The sequence below is a fragment of the Mrakia frigida genome, assembly GCF_051309035.1.
Source record: "Mrakia frigida strain ATCC 22029 unplaced genomic scaffold BDY24scaffold_18, whole genome shotgun sequence".
Taxonomy (NCBI): Eukaryota; Fungi; Basidiomycota; class Tremellomycetes; order Cystofilobasidiales; family Mrakiaceae; genus Mrakia; species Mrakia frigida.
This window is the reverse complement of record NW_027481263.1, coordinates 94,109-113,803: the sequence shown is the minus strand read 5'-3', so window position 1 is coordinate 113,803 and position 19,695 is coordinate 94,109. Positions and strand designations below refer to the sequence as shown.

General features: G+C 54.7%; 11 protein-coding genes across 11 annotated transcripts; 3 read left to right on the top strand and 8 right to left on the bottom strand.

Moving 5' to 3' along the window:
* Positions 1-749: 749 nt before the first annotated feature.
* BDY24DRAFT_77583 (PRP38 family protein) lies at positions 750-3,060 on the top strand. Its single transcript, XM_076645129.1, has 5 exons — positions 750-966; positions 1,251-1,326; positions 1,450-1,606; positions 2,034-2,149; positions 2,379-3,060. Exons 1-5 carry the CDS (start codon positions 913-915, stop codon positions 2,906-2,908), a joined length of 933 nt encoding a protein of 310 aa, XP_076495940.1. The 5' UTR covers positions 750-912; the 3' UTR covers positions 2,909-3,060.
* Positions 2,454-4,746, top strand: BDY24DRAFT_77618 (aurora kinase A-interacting protein). Its single transcript, XM_076645132.1, has 2 exons — positions 2,454-4,111; positions 4,244-4,746. The coding sequence occupies exons 1-2, from the start codon at positions 2,880-2,882 to the stop codon at positions 4,551-4,553; spliced, it is 1,542 nt and encodes a 513-aa protein (XP_076495939.1). The 5' UTR covers positions 2,454-2,879; the 3' UTR covers positions 4,554-4,746.
* BDY24DRAFT_77589 (S10 family peptidase) lies at positions 4,377-7,947 on the bottom strand. The gene is made up of 20 exons (XM_076645130.1): positions 7,630-7,947; positions 7,484-7,557; positions 7,322-7,422; positions 7,222-7,237; positions 7,133-7,151; positions 7,045-7,056; positions 6,962-6,968; positions 6,813-6,889; positions 6,579-6,737; positions 6,483-6,506; positions 6,329-6,398; positions 6,239-6,256; positions 6,153-6,160; positions 6,033-6,068; positions 5,853-5,948; positions 5,681-5,789; positions 5,545-5,587; positions 5,233-5,440; positions 4,909-5,086; positions 4,377-4,767 (listed from the first exon to the last, which is right to left on the bottom strand). Exons 1-20 carry the CDS (start codon positions 7,774-7,776, stop codon positions 4,688-4,690), a joined length of 1,482 nt encoding a protein of 493 aa, XP_076495938.1. The 5' UTR covers positions 7,777-7,947; the 3' UTR covers positions 4,377-4,687.
* A 262-nt stretch (positions 7,948-8,209) lies between these two features.
* Positions 8,210-10,081, bottom strand: BDY24DRAFT_391024 (uncharacterized protein). The gene is made up of 2 exons (XM_076640751.1): positions 9,375-10,081; positions 8,210-9,295 (listed from the first exon to the last, which is right to left on the bottom strand). Exons 1-2 carry the CDS (start codon positions 9,996-9,998, stop codon positions 8,324-8,326), a joined length of 1,596 nt encoding a protein of 531 aa, XP_076495937.1. The 5' UTR covers positions 9,999-10,081; the 3' UTR covers positions 8,210-8,323.
* A 14-nt stretch (positions 10,082-10,095) lies between these two features.
* BDY24DRAFT_415730 (uncharacterized protein) lies at positions 10,096-10,830 on the top strand (the record flags this gene model as incomplete). Its single annotated transcript, XM_076643492.1, has 1 exon — positions 10,096-10,830. The coding sequence occupies one exon, from the start codon at positions 10,096-10,098 to the stop codon at positions 10,828-10,830; it is 735 nt and encodes a 244-aa protein (XP_076495936.1).
* A 963-nt stretch (positions 10,831-11,793) lies between these two features.
* BDY24DRAFT_77450 (copper acquisition factor BIM1-like domain-containing protein) lies at positions 11,794-13,761 on the bottom strand. Its single transcript, XM_076645127.1, has 8 exons — positions 13,534-13,761; positions 13,396-13,412; positions 13,152-13,242; positions 12,945-13,001; positions 12,821-12,852; positions 12,561-12,707; positions 12,314-12,372; positions 11,794-12,225 (listed from the first exon to the last, which is right to left on the bottom strand). Exons 1-8 carry the CDS (start codon positions 13,625-13,627, stop codon positions 12,003-12,005), a joined length of 720 nt encoding a protein of 239 aa, XP_076495935.1. The 5' UTR covers positions 13,628-13,761; the 3' UTR covers positions 11,794-12,002.
* BDY24DRAFT_77141 (uncharacterized protein) lies at positions 13,720-14,526 on the bottom strand. Its single transcript, XM_076645122.1, has one exon. The coding sequence runs from the start codon at positions 14,401-14,403 to the stop codon at positions 13,897-13,899; it is 507 nt and encodes a 168-aa protein (XP_076495934.1). The 5' UTR covers positions 14,404-14,526; the 3' UTR covers positions 13,720-13,896.
* On the bottom strand, positions 14,527-15,468 carry BDY24DRAFT_77110 (uncharacterized protein). The gene is made up of 2 exons (XM_076645121.1): positions 15,052-15,468; positions 14,527-14,916 (listed from the first exon to the last, which is right to left on the bottom strand). Exons 1-2 carry the CDS (start codon positions 15,346-15,348, stop codon positions 14,650-14,652), a joined length of 564 nt encoding a protein of 187 aa, XP_076495933.1. The 5' UTR covers positions 15,349-15,468; the 3' UTR covers positions 14,527-14,649.
* A 428-nt stretch (positions 15,469-15,896) lies between these two features.
* Positions 15,897-16,851, bottom strand: BDY24DRAFT_77368 (uncharacterized protein). The gene has a single exon (XM_076645124.1). It carries the CDS (start codon positions 16,429-16,431, stop codon positions 15,934-15,936), a length of 498 nt encoding a protein of 165 aa, XP_076495932.1. The 5' UTR covers positions 16,432-16,851; the 3' UTR covers positions 15,897-15,933.
* Positions 16,794-18,154, bottom strand: BDY24DRAFT_77400 (uncharacterized protein). The gene is made up of 4 exons (XM_076645125.1): positions 18,051-18,154; positions 17,924-17,933; positions 17,690-17,842; positions 16,794-17,557 (listed from the first exon to the last, which is right to left on the bottom strand). The coding sequence occupies exons 1-4, from the start codon at positions 18,092-18,094 to the stop codon at positions 17,090-17,092; spliced, it is 675 nt and encodes a 224-aa protein (XP_076495931.1). The 5' UTR covers positions 18,095-18,154; the 3' UTR covers positions 16,794-17,089.
* Positions 18,155-18,293: 139 nt separating this feature from the next.
* On the bottom strand, positions 18,294-19,624 carry BDY24DRAFT_77501 (PRKCSH domain-containing protein). The gene is made up of 2 exons (XM_076645128.1): positions 18,776-19,624; positions 18,294-18,651 (listed from the first exon to the last, which is right to left on the bottom strand). The coding sequence occupies exons 1-2, from the start codon at positions 19,358-19,360 to the stop codon at positions 18,415-18,417; spliced, it is 822 nt and encodes a 273-aa protein (XP_076495930.1). The 5' UTR covers positions 19,361-19,624; the 3' UTR covers positions 18,294-18,414.
* Between the last annotated feature and the right edge of the window lie 71 nt (positions 19,625-19,695).

Genomic DNA, 19,695 nt, shown 5'->3' with positions numbered 1-19,695 from the left:
CTTCGGACCGAGTCATCTCGTTCGCCTCGAGAGTGGAAATCAGTCCGTGTCATAGAAGCTGAGAGACTCGCGCGAGAGAGAGTACGGAAGATATAAGAAGAGAGGGGAAAGGAGGAAGGAAGAGGGGGAAAGACAGGAGCAGTGAAGGGGAAGAGACCGTCGCGAGCTGGACTCTTTTGAAGGGAAGAGGTCGCGGTCGACTCTTCACCTTGACTTTTTCCCCGCTGACTCGGAGAGCAGTCCAAGATAGCAGCTGAGCGAAGAAAGAAAGGAGAACCGAGCGATGAGAAGGAGAAGCTGCGAGGTGAGAAGACTCGGCCGGTGGCCAACGACGAGCGTGTCCCTCGGAGGAGAATTCTCACCTGCAGAGTCCACCTTCATCGAGGGGTGCTCCGTAGGTACTGGAAGAAGAAGAGTGAGAAAGACACTGAGAGCGAAAGAGAGACAGCAAGAGAAGAAAGAGATGGGACGAGCTTCTCCTGAGGAGGACTCGTTCCCTCAGGCGACTCCAGCGACGAAGGTAGAATCCATCCGTGAGAGGATGGAGCAGCCTTCGTCACAAGGTCCCCCAAACACGAGAGAGGCGAGAGAGCAGAATCGATAGAAGGGCTCCAAGACGGATGTGGTTGGGTGCGAACTCGCGGCGGAGAGGAAAGAAGTAAAGCTCGTCGGCTGAGCGGCTGGGCTTCTAACCTCCGCCTGGAAAATCTTTCGACTTGACAGTTCTTTGAAGAGTGAAGAAGAAAAAGCGGCAGAAGATCGCACAAGCAGCCAGAAAATCGGATTCTGACAGCAAGACACAACAGAAGGGAAAGTCGAGCGCGGTGAGCTCGAACTTCGCCTTCCTCCCCTTATTCATCACCTTCTCTCCTTCGACTTTCCAATCCAACTCCAGTGGTTCCACGATTAGCGATGGCGAACACTACTACGAAAGGATACACCAATATTCATGGAGGGAACCCTCAGGTGAGTCTCAAGCAGGGGAAGAGGAGGAGAGCTGGTAGGGAAGGGACGAGACGTTGCGACCTCGACGAACGAGAGCTCAGCCTCATAAAGGCTAGATCTGTCCAGGATGGGATAGAACATTCTAGAATCTCCCAGCTCATGGACTGTCTAGCTTGGAGCGGAGAGGGATGGACGAAGGAGCAGAGAAGCGAAGAGGCGATGTCGTCGAAGCTCAACACCCTTCTCCTTCTTCTTCCCTCGAGCTTCAAGCTGACTCTCCTCCTTGCTCTTCTTTCCACCTGAAGGCCCTCATCGAGAAAGTCATCCGATCCAGAATCTACGACTGCCAGTACTGGAAGGAACACTGCTTCGCTCTGACAGGTGAGCTCGTCGTCTCTCTCCTTCTCCTTCCCTCCATCGTCACCTCGCCTCGCTTCCCCCCCTTCGCTTTCAAACCCGACTGACATCCCTCTCATCGCTCTTGATTGCCCTCGCTCGTCGTAGCTGAGTCCCTGATCGACAAAACCATCGCCATCAACTCTGTCGGAGGAGTCTTCGCCAATCAACGTCCAACCGAGTTCTTGTGCTTGACGTTGAAGCTCTTGCAGCTGCAGCCAGAGAAGGAGATTCTGATGGAGTATCTGTTGGCCGAGGAGTTCAAGTGAGTCCTTCGCTTGATTTGGAGTGTCTGGATGAAGGTGGGACGGTGTGTTGAGCGAGAGGGAAGCTGTCGAGAAGGAAGGGGAGGTCGTGAGCTCGAGAGGTCGAGAGAGTTGTCTCGAGGTCGTCTTGGGTCATAGCAGGGCGGAGTATTGTTCTATAGCTTCAGAGATATGTAGAGGGGCCGATGAGAGCGAACGAGCTTGTGGGAGAAGGGCGTCAGGTGTTGTTCAAGGTGTCGTGAGCTCGACTCCACGGCTCGACCTCACCTTTCCTTCTTCCTCGTCGCCCTGTTCCCCAGCCACTCCCCTTTCTTCGCAATCCTACCACCTCTGGGCTTCACAACATTTCCTTCTCCCTCCTCGAACTCGCGTGGACCTCACGAAGCTGACACAACCTCTCCCTCTCCTCGTTCCCTCCCTCCTCAGGTATCTTCGAGCTTTGGCAGCCTTCTACGTCCGTCTCACCTTCCGATCGGTCGAAGTCTACGAGATTCTGGAACCTCTGATGAAGGATTACAAGAAGCTGAGATTGAGAGATGATGGTGAGTTGTCCAGATTCTACTTTCGTCCTCCTCCTTCGACTTCGTGTTCGGACGCATTCGTTCGCTTCGAGCGACGTCGTTCCCGAGCATTCACCTCCTCGAACGTGTTGCGAGCCGACACCAGTATAGACAAAGAGCTGACTCCTTGTCTCCCCGTTTTCCTTCCTTCCTTCCCTTCCCTTCCCTCCTGCGTTGCTCCTCCTCCGTCCGACCCCTCCCCTTCCACCAGCCGGCTACTCGATCCTCCACTTCGACGAATTCATCGACCAGCTTCTCCACGAAGATCGAGTCTTCGACATCATCCTCCCTCGTCTAACGAAACGGGAAGTGCTCGAGGAAACGGAAGGACTCGCCAAACGCGTCTCGGTCCTGGAAGAAGCTCTCGACGGACCTCCCTCTCCTACCGCTTCGCCTTCGCGTCATCGTCACGGGAGGAGTGGGAAGGAGCGTGCTGGAGAAGGATCGGATGTGGAGATGGAGGATGGGGAGGAGAGAGGGAGGAGTAGAAGTAGGAGCAGGAGTGCGAGCGGAAGCGAAGGAGGGAGATACGTTAGTCGAAGTCCGAGTGGGAGCCGAAGCAGGAGTAGGAGTCGAAGTGGGAGTGTGGAAAGCTGGAAGTCGAGAGAGAGGAGTATCAGTCCTGACAGGTTGGAGAGGATTATGGCTGAGGCTGTCGGTGTGAGAGGGAGGAGTGGAGCGGAGGAAGGGAGGGCGACGATGGAGGACGAGGATGGAGAGAAGTTGGAGGGAGATGTGTAGCCTAGGATTTCACTTTCTCAAAGGAGTACGACAAGCTGTTCAGCCTTCTCTAGTAGAAGAGAGGAACAGGAAATCTTGTAATGAAAACATTCCTAATGAAAACCACTCTCTTATAGAATCCAACTTTCCCGAACGGCTCCTTCGAAAAAGAAAGTCGAGTCGTCACCTTCCTCTTCCTCAAACGACCATGGTCCTCCTCCCTCGTCTTTCCTGCTTGGGAACCTCTCCTCTCCTCAAGCGAGCCATCTCCTCCTCTCTCCCCGCTCAATCTAGGATCCGACCTTCGTCTTCTTCCTCTCGATTCCCTGCGACGACCCCTGCGTCCTCCACCTCCGCTCCTTCTTCTTCTTCCACCTCCTCCTCCCTTCCTTCTCCCTCTCCCTCTCGCTACACCACCACCATCTCCACCGCGCATCCCTTCTCGGCTGCTCCACCACCAGCAGCGATCGGACAAGCCTCTTTCTCTACGGCTATCGGAGGAGGAGGAGAGTTCGATGCTCACGACTTGGATTCGGAAGGAGGATCGAGAGGAGCAGGAGGGATCTGGGACATCCTCTCTGGACCAGCAGCCGATAGGAGGAAGGCTCTCATCTTGAAGGCTCAGGATAATCTTCTCAACCTCGTCAACTCCCATACTTCAAACTCCTCAAAACCTACTCCCAAAACGTCCGAGAAGGACCTTCTCGACGACCTCTTCCTCGCTCCTTCCACCTCCTCCTCCTCCTCCTTCAACCGAACCAACACCTCTTCAACCACCTCCCTCGTGGATCCCATGATCCTCCCCGAAACCCGATCCCTCTCTCCTTCCACCCTCCTCCTCTCTCCCTCTTCCCCTTTCCTCTCCCTCCCACCTATCGACCTCTCCTCCGCCTGGTTCTCTCCCTCCCACCCTTCCCACCCTGTTCTCACTCGAAAGGAACCCTCCCTCGCCGAACAGCACCTCAGGATCGAGGCTGCTACGGACGCGTCCAGTAGGGTTCTGGGTACTCTGAGCGAGGAGACGAGGAGGGAGGAGGAGGAGGCTTTGGGAATGGAGTTGTTCAGGGCCGTGGCGATGGGAAGGTTGGAGAGCGAGACGGACAAAGGGTTCATTGGGGAGGTTAGCGGTGGATGGATTGGAGAGGAGGACGATGGGTTGGGAGATAGGAACGTGGACATGATTAGTGTGAAGAGGCAGAGGAAGAAGATGATGTCAAAGCACAAGTGAGTGGGAAGGTCTCTTTTTCGTTCAAGCTCACGTCAACTTCCTGCCCTTCCTTTCTCTTCCCTCCTTCACCTCTTTGCTGACCGCTGCCATCTTTCTCTCTCTCTCTCGCCCTGTCGTCTCTCTCTTAGGTACAAGAAGAGAAGAAAGGTTCGTCTCGTCTCCCATACTCTCACACTCCTACTCGTTCTCCTCTTTTCTCGAGCTGACCTTCTCGCTCTCCTTCTCTCTTCGCCTCTTCTCCACAGCAACAAGCTACTATGCGAAAGCGTGCTGGACGACGATAATCTTGACTGTCTGGATGGTGGAGGGGTAGATAGTTCAAGCGTGTTACATACGAGACGAGACGAATCTACGAAACGATGTCTGTTTTTTTGCTTTTCACGACGTCTCTTCTCGCTCGATCGAAGATCACAACAGCTCAGCAAACGAGCATTCTAGGCTGAGAGATGAGATCTAGTGTAAGCGGATCGCGATACAAAGTTTGGGTAGGTAGAAAAAGGGAACGAAGCGAACGTCCCCGATGAAGGAGCAGGTAGTCTAGTCTACCGCTCCAACGAGAAGGAGGACTCAAACTAGTCTGACATCTTCCCATCGTTCTCCAAGAACCTAGTCAACATCTCCAGAGAATCTACAGGCTTATCGTAAGGCACCACTGTGAAGGAAAGCGGAACAACCAACGAAGAAGCGTCAGTAAAACTCCGCGACGCGTCCTCTCTTTCCCTCCCTTCCCTTCCCCTCTTCCTCCCTCTCCACCTTCGCTCCCTCCTCCATCATCCCGCCAGCTCCTACTCACTATGTCCAGCCCCTCGAACAGTAACATACGTCAACCCTCCGCTGCTCCTCCACTCCCCAGCAGCCTCCGTCGAGTTCTTGGAGACGAACCACTCCTCGATGGGCTCAGCGTTGAAAGGGACGGAACCGGACCATTCGAGTTTGGACGTCCAGGAGAGTTGGTGGATCCAGTTGCATTGCTAGTCGAGTAAAAGGGTTTGAGGAAAAAAGAAAGGGGAGAGTGAGCCCGAACTTCGAACGGAACGACGAACCGCGTCTCTCCCTCCCTCCTCCTCTCTCTCCCTCCCTCCCTCCCTCTAACCCCCAAATTGAAAGCAGAACTCACGAAATCATACTTCCCCGCATAAATCAGCACCTTCACTCCATGCTCCAGCAAGCTCGCCACGTAAAGGTACGTCTTCCCCGTCCCGTCCATCTGCGCGTTGAACGCGCTTCCTACGGCTGAGGAGCAGCCAACGAAAGGTGGGACGGAGGAGTGGATGCCTAGGTGGGAGCGGACAGAGGGGAGATCGAGGTAGGCTGAGATGCCGTTTCTTGGGAAAGAAGAGAGAGGAGAGGGAGGTCAGAATTGGGGAGAGAGGAGAGGCGAGAGAGGAAGACAGGGAGAGGAAGAATGGGTGGGAAAGTAGGAACGAACGAGACGTCACCGTAGCAAAGGTAACCATCGCAGGGTTTGGAGACTAGATGAAGGATACAGAGAGCGTTGATCAGCGAGGTGAAGCGATTTGACGCGTCGACCCTCGCTCGTCCATCTCAGCTCAAACTACACTCACTATCGTAAGGGTTCAACCCCGTAGCAGTGAACGGAGACCGAATCTTCTTGTAGCAGAAGTCAAGAGCTGCCTGGCATCCCAAGGCGTCGAATCGGTCTTCGCATTCGGCCTGATACGAAACGAACGTCAGGACAACGACGAGGAATCAAAAGAGACGAGAGGACGAGCTAACCTTCATCATAGCCTCACATCGAGGAAGAGACTCCTGCATCGTTGCGCAATCCAGAACAGAGAGGACGGGAGGGAGGCCGGAGAGGGAGGTGCAGACCTGGACGATCGAGGAGAACGAAGTCAGAGGTGAGGGGATGAAAGGGGGGGGGGTGGGGGAGGAGAAGCAGATGGAGGGACGAACTTGTTTGTAGTGGGAAAGTGTAAGGTCGAACCGATCCTGAACGAGGACAAAGAGGGGAAAAGGGATGTAAGTCTTCGAAAGGCGACAGATGAGAAAGACGCGTGCGGGAAAGGAACGAACGGTGACTCCTGAAAGACGAGAGAACAGAGGGAGGTGTTAGCGTGTGTGAGAGGACAGATCAATGGAAAATCGTAAGTCAGACGAACCGTTTCCGATGATGACACCTAACGAAGCGAAAGAGGGAGAAGTCAACAACGCGTCGATCGAGACGAGACGAGGGCGGCGAAAGGACGAACTCTTCAAGTTGATGGGATGCTTCAAGAACTTGTTTCCGTCTACAACAGCAGCTCCGAAGATGGGGAGGTACTGAGTAGAGAACGAACCCGTTTCGGGTCAGTTTTCGAGACCGAAGGTGAAGGCAGTGAAAGGTGAGAAGAAACGAAGACTCACTCGTCCTCCGTAGCTCTCTCCGCTCTGATATCAGAACCGAAACCCAACGTCAGTTTAGAAAGCATCAAAAGACAGCAAAAATTAGGGCTGACTCACGAGATGAAGTCCCCGTCCCTCGAACTCCTTGAAAGTCTCAAAGAAAATGGAGAGAAACGCCTGCACGTCCACGGATGCCTGCTCGGTATTAGAGACGGTCTGGCCGTTCTTGGAGTAAGAGAGTCCTACACCGGTGGGTTGATCAAGGAAGAAGGTGTTCTGTGGGGAAGGTCAAGGAAAGATCAGCCGCGAGGCGAGGAGAACGGATTAATAGAGAGAGGAGACGCGACGAACGAGCTTGTTGTTCCAAGAGTAAGGGTTCGGTTTGGTTCCGTCGATACCAAGAGAGGCGTTGGTAACCGAGCACGGGCCTGAGAGTCAGAAAAGGCCATGTTCAGTACTACGCGATGAACGAAGAAGTGAAAAGAAGAGACGAGACACACCGAGTTCCTGGAGAAAAAGTCGAGCATAGGATCGATGAGATCAGCTGCGATCCTAGGTAATGGTTAGAGGAGTGGAAACAAACCATAAAGAGTCCCTGTGGAAGTGAAGAACGACATAAATTCAGCGATGAAGATGCCTTCGAGCCGGAGGAAAGAGAGGCGGAGACGAACGGTCGCGCTCGAGCACCCGCTGTAGGAGAAGATAAATCATAGAGTGGTCAGCTTTTAGGAAAGATAAGCTCAAATGAATCTATACTCACGGCCCTCCGTTGATCCCTGTAGTCACGTCCAAGAAAGGCAAAGTATCAGCATCGTCGAAGCGGACAAGAGCGGCTCAACTCCCTTTCCTCGCTCACTCACACATCAAAACATCATCCTTCTCAGGCTCCGATCTCGACAAGAAGAAGTAGAAGAACAGCTCCTTTCCATGGGAGTCAACGTCCAAGTATCCCGTGAAGGACCTGTAAACCGAAAAGGGTTCAGACTCGCATGGGCTGATCAACGAAGAAAGAACGAGCTCACTTTACGTCTGGATCACACCACCCCGTCGTCTCTTTGATCCTCACTCGATGATCTGGGAATTGGTCGTGATAGAGCTGGGTCCGAAACCGAACGGAACTTCGGATCAGCCCGAGAAGAAGGGAGGGAAGAGGCACAACGAAACGCACCTCCGTATGAACGTCTCCTCCTCGGATCTGATCGAGCTTGACCTCTTCTCCTCCAGCGAAGAACGAAGCCTGATGACTTCGCTTGAAAGCTGCTTGGGCTGAGGAAGAGAGAGCGAGGAGCCCTAGGAGTGCTGTCGAGAAAAGCATGAAGGGAGATGATGGGCGTTTGGGAGGAGGAAAGAAGGGAAGCACGAGGCTCGTTTTCGTGAGCTTGAGCACTTTCGGACTAAGGCGATGAGATGGGCGTCGAGGGCTGCTGACGGAAAGTGAGGCTATAGTGAAGTTTGGAGAGAATACTGGAGAGAATCAGCCAGCAGATTCTTCGACATAAATACAGCTGAATCCGAAAGAAAGGCGTCGGCAAGGGCGAAGGAAGGGCGAGGTCGACCAGCAACCTCGCCCTTTTGAATCGACGAGCTGGCCTCTCTCGAAGCTCATAACCGAGCTCGCAGTTTGTTCCCGAGCGAGAAGATCTTCATGGTCAGGAGCTTTGCGAGACAACGAAGGTCGAAGGAGGTCACCACCCTTCATCTCGAGGAGGGTTCCCAGCGATTCGACCTTTCGAAACGCCAGCGGGGAAGATGAAAAATGGCATGAGAGGTCGTAAAAAGTAGAAAACGGACTCGAAGAGCTATCCCTGCATCCTCAGCCAACCCATTTCATCCACCCTCCTTCAGTCGTCGCGACCCAAAGCTCATCCCTCACAACCTCGTCGCCCTTCGCTCCGTCTCGGGTGATCCATCGGATCGAAGTGAGCTTGGGAAGCTGCTTGGCGAAGAGGCGAACCGTGGGAAGGAATTCGAACGAGGGAGTTGACTGTTCGATCGAGTTCGAATCGTCGGGATGGAAGAGGGAGGTTCGTTCCTTCGAGATTCGATTGTCGCAGACGACGAGAGCTCGGAGGGTCGGAGCGATAGGTGAGAGGGAAGAAACGAGTGGTTCCTGTGCCAAAAGAGAAAATGTGCAAGTCAGCAGAGATTGTACATTGTACAAGAGGAGTTGAAGCGAGAGAGACGAAAGAGCTCACCGAAACCTCCGACCAAAGCAACCCGTCTCCCGTCGCCTCCTCGTCGTCTTTACCAACTCGAAGCTCAATCTCAAGTCTCTCCAATCCAACCGCAGCACCTACAGCAGCAATCATCCCAGCAAGATCCTCTCCAATCTCTCCCAACGTGACGCTCAAGTCCCTCAGCCCTTTCAAACCCTTCAACGCGTCGAACACCTCCGTCGCGTCCTTCCTCCCGAAAGGAACCCACTCCTGCTCCCCCCTCTTCCCCTCAGGGGGTCTTCCAATCTCGAGTCTCCTGATTCTTCCCATCTGAGCGACCGTTTCGGCGTTGAGGAGGAGGGGGAGAAGGGTCGTCTCCGAGAGAGGTAGGGCGTCCGTTTGGAGGACGTTGAAGGAGCCGAAGTTGGTGCTGGACGTCGCAAGAAAACCCCCTGGAGCCATGTGGATCTGACCGTTCTGGGATCGCATGCTGATCACTCCCGTGTGGATCGAGATCGACTGGAGGGCGGGCGAGGTGTGTTGGAGGAGGGAGAGGAACCAGGGTTGGAGGGAGGAGTGAGGACGGTCGAAGTACATCGTTCCGTCAAGATTGGCTGTGATTTCGAGGGAAGTGAGGGAAGGGAAGGTGGGAGTGGTATCGAGGTCGGGAGCGAGGACCTAGGGGGGATGAGGGAACATGAAGGAGAGGCGTCTAAGTCGTTCTCAGAGAGGTTGGGACTTGAGAAGAGGGACTCGCCTTGTTCATGTACAAAGCCGAGGAGCGGATCTCGATCTTCTTGAGAGTGGAGCTGTTCCTAGAGACCATATCCTCGACCTTGCCGGAGACCGAGCGACGGTATAGAACGTGGAAGCGTTGGTGATCTCCTTCGAAGCGAATCTCCTCCAGGCCTGTGAGGAGGAAGAACGAAGGAGGAAGCTGTTCGTCTTCAAGGAATCCATCCTCGATTTCGATGACCTTTGGAGAGATCGAAGGAAGGTTCTCGAGAATCGTCCAGAAGTCCTCGGAGGGGATCCCTTTGTTGCAAGCGATGGTTCGAAGGGAGACGAGGAGGGGAAGGAAGGCCGTCCAGGCTTCGACGAAGCCTTCCTCTTCTCCTTCTTCTTCCTCGTCCGCCTCGAAAACGACCTTCTGGACGAGGGAAGCGAGATCGGGGGACGACGTGAGGGCTCTGACTCGTTCGAGAGAAGAGGGTTGTCCGATGGTGAAGACGAGAGTGTGGAAGAGGATGGGTCGAAGGAGGGAGGAGAGCTGGTGGGAAACGAGTGAGAGATGGAAGAGATCCTGTTTCTCGAGTCTAGCTTGAAAGATTGGGAGGAGAGAGACGAGTAGGACGTCGTTGGGGAGAGTAGATAGGGACATGTTGAAGTTTCTTCGATTCGAGGGAGGGAGCAGAGTTGTGGTCGGAGGAAAGGAAGGAGGGTTCGACCTCTCCTCCGCCTTCCTCCTCCCAACGGCCATGCCACCTCGTCCTTCCTCCTCCTCTCTGGGAAATTCTGGCCCAGCCAAGAAGCTCAAGGCCGACGACCCCCTTCCAGACCGAGAGGACAAGACTTTCAACCACGAGAAGGCCGACATCGTCCTTCGAGCTCCTCCTCACCCCTGCGCCTCCAACCGAGCTCACGTCCTCTTCCCACTCCGATCTCTCGTCTTACGAGGAGCCTCCTCAGTCTTCGACGACCTCCTCGACATCCCTCAACCCAAAGGATCCCCTCCCAAACCCATCATCAACCTCACAGAAGACGCCGACACCGTTCGAAGGTTCCTCACCTTCCTCAATCCTTCCACCTCCCGCCCGAATTTCCTCTCCCTCGATGGCGATCAAGTCATCCCTCTCTTCCTCATGGCCGTCAAGTACCAAGTCGACTGGCTTTCCAACGAGACGGAGACTCATCTCATCAACGTGGTGTCCTTCAGCGTGCCGACCATCAAGGTTTGGGAGTTCTGCTTCGACCACCAGCTTTGGATGGCCCTTTCTTTCGTCACGCATGGTCTCGCCTCCTCCCATCCCCCCATCACGCCCGCCTCCTTTCCCTCTTCCCTGAGGAGGAAGATGGGAGACCTCCTTTGGGATCGGATCGTCGATTCTTACATCCTCAACAAAGGCTGGCCGTCGTCCTCGTTGGAGTGTCAGATGCTCTTGAGCTCGTTGGGGGATTGTTCCAGAGCCAGGTTCCCTACGGTCATTGCTTAGGCTTCCGAAGTCATCTTCGTGAGTAATGTTGAGATTCAGTTCTCTCGAACGCGCATCCTTTTGTGGGCTCAACTGAACCATCACAGACCTCTCTCTCTCAGCTTCCATCCCGACGACCCTGCCTAATCTTCGACGCTCCCTCGCCTACCACTCAACGACCTTTCGATGTCTCACAGCTGTCAACCTCATGAATACTGTGAGAATGTTTTCTTTTCTACTCTCGCAAACTCCTTATATTCGAGCAAGGACAACCTCTTCTCGCTCGTCGTTCTTCTCCTTTTCTCTCACGGTGCTTACATCGACGCTGACTCTTCCTTACCTCATGGGTCTGCTCTGCGATCGAATTCACTAGTCCTCAAATGGATCTTCCTCTCCTTCGATCCTCGGTTCCCTCGTCTCCGTCTTCCCGCCTTCAAATCGTCGACGCGTCCCCACCCCTTCTCTTCCCTTCCCTTCCCATCCCTCGAGAGACCATCGCCTCATCAACCCTACTCACCACCACACCATCCTTACCTTCCACTTCTCTTCCTCCTCACTCCTCGGACCTTCATCTCCCAACGCTTCTTCGATTCGCGTCCCTCCCATCCTCCTCCTCGTCCGCCTTCCTCGTTCGCACGGCTGGGATCGGCTCCCTTGGGCATTGAGAGGTCGACTACCGCTAGAGTGGAGTGCAAAACGGTGCTTGTTCAAGAGGTGAAGAGGCTGGGAAGGGGGTAGGAGAGAGGAAGGAAGGGAGAGGGAGGTGGGTAAAGCGTCGCCTCGTTGGGGTTGGTGAGTCGTTCGGTGTCTGGATTTGGGAGATAGCATACGCTTAGCTTATCCAATTCAGAATGGGGTACGCTGCTCGAAAGCTGAACCGAGCAAGAGGACGACCAGAGCGAGTAATCCAACACCCAGGGTAACGACGCGTCGAATCGAACGTCGACGAGCTGGCATCGCCGTTCCATCTTCCATGATCTCGGCACATCACCCATCTCTGCTAGCGAAAGAGCCTGTCGAGTTTTGCTCCTGCCCAGTTTTGAATTCTTCCGTTTCTCGTTCCTGTTAAAGCCATGGCCATCGCCCTCTCTTCCCGCATCACTAAACTAGAAACGAATCCTCTGCACTACCCTTATTATTAACCCTCAACCTCGACTAGCCTTCCCCAAGAAGCAATTTGAACCCTTCAACACCTAAAGAGAAGCAGCAACGGCACTCAAAACTCCAAGGAGCACGGCAGTTCCACTGGCAACCTCGAATCGACCCATCGCTCCCGAAGTTGATCCAGTAGTAGCAGCAGCGGAGGCGGCGGCTGATCCAGAAGAAGCAGCGGCGGCAGCGGTTCCAGAAACGACGGCAGCGGTTCCAGAAGCAGCGGTGGCGGCGGTGGTTGAAGCGGTGGTGGTCGCGTTGACGCTGAAAAGAAGAGGGGAACAGCGGAGGGGTGGGTTAGTTTGGGTTTTAGATGAGACTGATGATTTCGGAGAGAAAAAATGGAACGTACCAGACGTCGGTGAGAGAGGTGGTGAAATCGGCGGCGTTGACGAAGACGATGTCGGCGCACTTGAAGAAGAGAGGGAACGACGCGTCGTGAAAAAGATGGTCAGCCTTTTTGTCCTCTACGGGCTGAGGAACAGAGATGTGAGAGGTAGCATTTCGACAAAAATGGAGGCATCGAGGGGTAGACTCGAAGAAAGGAAAGAAAGACCATCGAGAAGAGGAAAGAAGCATGGAAAGAAAGAAAGACTCACCTCGTACTGCTGAACTCCAGCGGCAGAGAGCCACGAGAACCCAAAGGTCAGGTTCGAACCAGGGCTGGATCCGTAGTTGTTGAAATCGAGGTACTCCTCGAAGCAGGATTGTCCAGCAGCGACGGAGGGGATGACGGGGAGGAAGCGCTGAGAAACGCGAAGGTGCGAAGTGAAGTGAAGGGGAAGGGGAAAGAAGGTCAATTTCATCTTCGACGATTCGTTTTGAAACAAAGAAAGCGATGAGTCGATTGATCACTCACCCTGAACGAGGGAGAAGTGTAGTTGGTGGCGTCTGAGGAGGAAAGGAAGACGAAGAAACGGTCGGGTCAGTGGAGAGGAACGAAGACGCGTCGATGAGCAGCGAGCGGAAAAAAGGATACGAACAGGAGATGGTCAAGTTGGTCACTCCAGTCGAGTCAGTGAAGGCAAACTTTCCTCCAGCTGTCGAAGAAGAAAAAGAAAAGTCGCAGGCGCAGGTGGGAAGGGAAGGGAAGAGAGGTCAGCCGAAGAAGTCGACGCACCACGGAGGATTCTCGACTTGACGAGAACGACGGAAGGTGGCCATGAGAGTGAACGGAAGCGAAAACTCACAAAGAGGGAACTCGGTTCGGTTGTCGACCTGAGCAGGGAATCCTTGACAAGGTCCATTGGCAGCGGTAGCAGCGGAGGTTCCTCGAGAGTACTGAGGGAGGAGAGAGAGAGAGGACGGAGGAAAGGGCGAGGCCGGCGGGCGGGAGCGAAAGGAGCGAGGGGAGAGGAGGGGGAAGGCAGAAACAGAAACGAGTTCAGCTCTCGCTGAGGATACGTACAGTATGAGAGAGAAAGTGAGACTCACAGGGAAGACGAGCTTGACTGTAAGCGAGAGAAGAGAGAATGAAAGAAGGAAAAGGGGAGGGAGTCAGAGAAGAGGGAAGGAGACTGGCACGGGAAGAGATGCAACGACGGGATTGGACGTGGAAGCAACGCAACTCACTGGGAACATCCTCAGTACTAGCCTGTCGAGGAAGAACGAGAGCCGAAGCAGAGGCGGCAGCGGTGAGGAGAGCGATGAGAGGGGTAGTGAACATCTTTGGGCGAAAGGAGGTTTGAAGGGAAGACGGGAGAAAAGGAGGAAAGGGCGAAAGAAGGAAGGTTGAAGATGGGGGGTGGAAACTGAAAGATGCTTGGACCAGAGAAAATCCACGGCCTTATCAGATCGTCGTCCGCAGTAAAATTTTGACGGGGGAAGGAAGCCGGGAAACGCGTGGGCCGAGGTTTATTTATCAAGAAAGATCCGCGCGCGTCGAACAATGATTCCTTTGGAGCTTGAGATGAGAGATCCCTCTACCGACTGGAGTCAGTGCGAGGACCTCTGAACTTTGAGAAGGTGAAGAAGAGGGAAGACGAGACGAGTTGGGTTGGAAAGAAGCGGGCCAGCCCAGAGGGTTCTCCAAGGTGATTGGGCGAAGGGAAGAGTCGCGCCACACGAGTAGTCCCAAGCTCTTTCGACCGAGGAAAAAATCGAGATGAGCGTCCGAGAGGCGCAGTAGTAGAGGAGAGAAAAATGGTTCCATGCGGAAGAAGGGCTGTTTGCTGATCGGCCGAAGATGTGAGGACGCGTCGAAGCGAGAGAGACGAGGAACGCGTCGACAGGTCGAACACGGTCGGATATAGGTAGACCTTGAACCCTCGAGGCGTAGATCAAAGATGGTAGGCGTAGGGAGAAGGGAACGGAGGAGAGGTGGTGGCGGTGAGGGAGAAGCGAGGCTCGACGTCGTCTCGAAGGCTCAAGTCTTCCGCAGGCTAGAAGACTGCCAACCCCGTCCTCGAAGCTCCCTCGAGAGGCCTGTCTCTGTAGACTCATCGAATACACACAGAGATAGTTTCTTCAGTAGATAGATCCACTCGAAAAAGGTGAAGACGGCCGACGGGAACTCCCTTCCTGACGACGATCTCGGAACACGACGCGTCGCCTCCTTCCTCCTACGTATCGTGCCATATTCATGATCAGTTCATCCTCGTCAAATCTCTACCCAAACCCAACGCTCGTAAAAAAAAACCCCCAAGTCCTCCTCTCCTCCCGTCCCGTCCCCTCCCCTTCCTCCCTTCCTCACCACCCACTCCCCTCCCCTTCCCCGACCCCCTCTTCTTCCCCATAACCCCCCCTCGAATACTCCTGAATCTCCCTCAAGAACGTCGGCATATCGAACGCGAGCTGATCCATCGGAGGAGGGTAGTGGTATGGTTCCGAGTAGAAGGGTGGGTTGTACAATGATTCGTGGGCAGGGTCGTTGTTGTTGTTGTCGTTGTCGATGTCGTTGTCGGCGAGAGGGCTGGAGGTTTCGTTGGAGGAGAGGAGCATGAGGGGGAGGGTCATCTGTAGGGAATGGACGGGAGAGGGAAGAGGGAGGGAAGGGAGTGGGAGTGAGATTTGGAAAGAGAGGAGAGGAGAGGAGCGAGACTCAGACGCGTCGAAGACGAGGGAACGGAAGGAAGAGAGAAACCAACGAACCTGACCACTCCCAAGGCTCGCCCCATCCCCACCACCACCACCAGACGACCTCCCCACCAACCTTCCCAACCTCTCTTCCTCCTCCCCGAAGATCCTCCTCTTTCTCCTTCCTTCCTCCTCTTCCTCCTCGTCGTCCCCCACCGGCCCAGCACCTCTCGCCTTCCCCAACTGCTGCACATCAAACAGCACCCTCTCGAACGCCGCGAAATCTACTCCGGTAAGATCCAGTTCTGAGATGACGACGTTGTTCAGGGATGCTGGGTGGTGGTTGGAGCCGTCGCTGAGTCCAGAGACCATCGGACCGCCGTGCGGAGGAGGAGGAGGAGGAGGAGCGGAAGGGAGATGGAGCGCTCGAGGTGGGATTCCGATGATGGATGGTTGGGGTGCGAGATGTGAGGAGGGGTCAAGGGGAGGTGGGAGGGAGATGGGTGGGAAAGACGAGGACGAAGAAGAGGAAGGAGGAGGGTGAGGGTTGGCGAGGAGGAGAAGAGCTTCCAGGGCTGGAGTAGAGTCGTTCCCTCCTCCGCTGCCGCTGCCGATGGGGAATGAAGTCGGCGGTGCTGCTGCTACTGCTGAAGAAGAAGAAGAAGAAGATGCTGAGGAAGGCGATGGTTCAGGGTTGGGTTTGATCTTCTTTCGAACTCGAGGCGGAGGATCGTTCGGTCCTCTCGGTTTAGGAGGTCGTCCGAGTTTGATAACTCCGTTGAGTTTATCGAGCCGTTTCTGTTCGAGAGCTGCTTGTTCTTCCGGTGAGGGGATCTGTACGAATGAAAAGAAAGAAAGGACGAGATTCGAAGTGAGTGAGTGAGACGCGTCGGCACCTTCTCTCCTCCGTCTCACCCAATCCTCCCTTTCCCTCCTATAGCACCCTCCCCCCAACCCCTACTCCAAAAAAACAAAACCCAAACCCAAACCCACCTTCCTAGGTCTCCCCTTCTTCTTCCTGATTGACCCATCCGGATACGTCCCTCGTTCGCGTTCGCGTTCGCGTTCTCTCTCCTCCTCCTCCTCCTGCTTCTTCTCTTCGCAGAGTTTCGGTTTGTTTTTCGCTCCCTTGGGACGTCCTCTCCCTCGTTTCACCGGCACCGGCACAGGGAGGACGATCGGCTCCGACGAGGAGGAAGGATCGGGGATTTGGTTCTCGGCGGTTGGATGGGTCGGAGAGGGAGAGGGAAGGGAGGTCGAACATTCAGAGGTTGAAGGGATTCGGATGAAGGAGGAAGTGCCTGTTGTTGTTGAAGAGGAGGAGGAGGAGGAGGTAGGAAGTTGAACCGCAGACGAGCTGTCGTTGTTGTTGGATAAGAAAGCTTCCTTCTGAGCTTGAGCGAGGAGGAGAGGGAGGAAGGAGAGATTGGGAGGAGGAGAGTAAGAGGTGGCCATGATGATGACGCTTCGGACCTGGGCGAATGGTGATCAAGATCAGTGAGAGCCCTCAAAGTGGGAAGGATCTGCGTGTGGACTGACGAGGAAGAAAGGAGGGACCAGGGTGTAGGAAGATTTTGTAGCGGTGTGGTCGTTTGGGGAGGAAAAGAGAAGGGAAGCGAGGGAAGGGAAGGGAAGCGATCCGAGCTCACCGTTCCATCCTGTCCTCCTTCCCCAGCTTCTCTTCTTCTTCCTCTCTTTGAAACCTATATATTTCTCAAAACTCTCTCTCGCAAACTCTCTTCTCTATTCCCCCCCCCAAAAAAAAGAAATAGAAAAGAAGAAGAAGAAGGAAAAGAGTTCAAAATCGTCACAAGAAAAAAAGAAAGAATAAAAAAGAACGCGTCGCCTCTCCCCTCTCCCTCTCCCTCTCACTCACCCATCCCTCGTCCCTCTCTCCTCCTCCGAACCCCTCTCCTCCTCCTCCTTCAAAACCTTCAAAACGGCACCCTCTCCTCCTCCATCCTCTCCAACTCCAGCAGCACCCCCCTCCCTCTCCTTCTCGTCCTCGTTCTCCAGTTCCAGTTCCAAAGCCAGTCGTTTCAGTTCCGTAAGTTCGTGGTCGTCGGAGGCGGGAAAGAGGGGAGAGGAAGTTCGGGTTTGCTGGGATTGGAGTTCAAGGTTGAGCGGCGACGAGGAGGGAAGTAGTGAGCGTTTCGCGTTCGTGTTGGTGTTGTTCGTCCGCGTCCATCTCGGTTCCGTCGTCGTCGTCGTCGATAGCGGAAGGATCGAAAGGACTCCCATCCTCGTTGAGGAACCGAATCTCCCCCGTTTCAGGATCGTGCGATACTCGAAGGGTCACCACCGCCGCGTCCCCTTCTCCAACGGGGATCTCCTCCTCTTCCTCTCCTCCCTCCGCTGTTGCTCCTGCTGCAAGATCGAGTTTGGCCAGGGCTCGTTGAAGGATCGTTTCGAACGTTTCAGCGACGTTGAGGGGTTTCGGCGTGAGTTGCTGTTGTTGTTGTTGTTGTTTGGGAGAGAGGAGGGGGTTCTTTGGAAGAGGAGGACGAGCAGCAGCGGCGGCGGGGAGGATAGCCCAGGAAGGGAGAGGAGTTCGATCTTTGGAAGACGTTCGGGAGGATTCCTGCAAAGCAAGCAGGAAAATGCAAAGACAAGACAAAGACGAAAGAAAAGAGAAGAAAGGTCAGACTTGAACGAAGCTCGACGCGTCGGAACGAGAACGAGAAACGAAAACGACGAGGAGACGAGAACGAACCGTTTCAGCTGCTGAGTCGGGATCGATTTTTGGTGTGGGAAGGGACCCATCGGGGACGATCTCCCTGCATGAGATTCCCGAGGGAGGTTCCGAGAGGTGGGTGGATGAGAAACCGGGGACGTTGCATAGCCGAGGGGTGTTGATGAGGAGGATCTGGGTGAGGAAGGAGGGGGGGGGGGGGGGGGGGAAGGATTTAGCGAGGGGAAAGAACGGTTGAGGCGGGGTGGGACGAACGTAGTTGCATCTGATGAAAGAAGGCAGAAAGGCAGGGAGGAAGAGGGGAGTGAGTTTGAGTTCGGGTCCGAGAAACGAAGGGAAGGGAGAGGAGAGAGAGAGACGCGACTCGACTCGAAAAACTCACGTCGAAACCTCTTTGATCAACCCGATCCCGTCCGTCCCAGTCATTGAGCAGTGGAACTGCCAGAACCCAACACCCGAAACATCGCGATCAGTTTCCAAACGCGTCCTCTCCCACCTGAGCGAGAGCCAACTCACCTGAACCTCAATCTCCCTCCCTCGTCCCGTCTTATCGCACACCGTTCCTCCCCCCCATCTCTGAACGAGGTAGCGCTGACCTGCTCCTCGACCGAGAGCGATGGGAGGGAGGTTCTGATCGGCGTTGAGGTCGGCTGCTGCTCGCTGTGAAAGGGGGAGGGGGTTGTTAGCAAGGAGGGAAGGGAGCAGGAAGAGATGAGAGGAAGAGGAGAGGAAGAGGATACGAACTCCTAAAGTGTAGTCGTCGTACTTGTAGAATAGGAAAGGAAAGTCAGCGTTCCGTCCTCGTCTCGTCTCGTCTTGAACGAACAAAGCCAGCGACCGTCTCGAACGAAACGACAACTCACAGTCGCATCAATCGCAGGAACGTAACCTCCCGGAAGAGGAGGCCACGGAGGAGGAGCCGCTCTGAACTGTCTGACTTCCAATCCATGGCAGTAAGCGTAGGTGAACCATCCTTGTTTGATCTTGATACGACGACGACGAAACGAAACGAAACGAAACGAAGAAGAAGAAAACAGTCAGTGGCCGTCGTTTCTCCGTTTCCAAGACCCGTTTGAAAAACAAAACTCTATCTCTTAGTCTACTGACATACAAACACCCTCCTTTCAAATGAGTCAACAGCTTGTCGGGGAGGGAAGGATCCATGGGCGGAGGAGGAGGGAGGGCTGAGAGCGGGTGAGGAGGAGGAGGGGGAGGGGGAGGGAGGAGACAGAGGTAGGATCTTGGACCTGGAGGGAGGAGGAGATGTTGGAGGGTGTAGTTGGAGGTTGAGGAGGTGGGAGGGAAGGAGTCTTGGAGATCTGGTGGTGGGGTTGAAGGTGAGGAGAGGATGATCTGGTCGAGTTCATCGCCAGAGAGGTTGTTGAGCTCATCTCCTTCTCCTTCTCGTACAAGATTCTCAACCACCTCCTCCTCCTGCTTCTCCTCAATCTCCATCCTCTCCCTCTCCCCTCCTCTTCCTTCCACAGCTCCAAAGAAGACGTCCACTCCTGTTGTTGATGAAGAAGAAGGAAGGCCGTTCTGGATCCATCGTTGAGCTTGCGAGTGTTCGATCGGAAGATCGTTCAGGAACGAGAGAGAGTATTTAGGATGCGAGAAGGGATCAGGCGGGATGGAAGCGAGCGTGAGCGTGGAGGAGGAGGCGAGGAGGAGGAGAAGGGAGAAGGGGAGCATCGTGGCCGTTTGGGAGCTGGGAGGAGGAGGGAGGGAAGGTCAGCTCGACGCTTTGATTCAGAGGGGTTCTTCCTTTTTCTCGAACGGTTCGGGACTCTTAGCGGAGATTAAACATCTCTTCGGTCGCAAAATCTGCCTCCGCCCCTGAACCCCCCTTCGTTCCAGCAGCATCCCTCCTTCTCTCCCAGCTATGTAGATCCCATCGAGCTTCAAACCGAAGGTCAAGTCCGATCTCTCCCTTCCTTTCCTCCCTCCCTCCCCTCTCTCACCCAAAGGTCCCAGAGCAACGAACAACAACTCACCGAGTGTGTGTTCCAGAGACTCGTCAAGCCCTC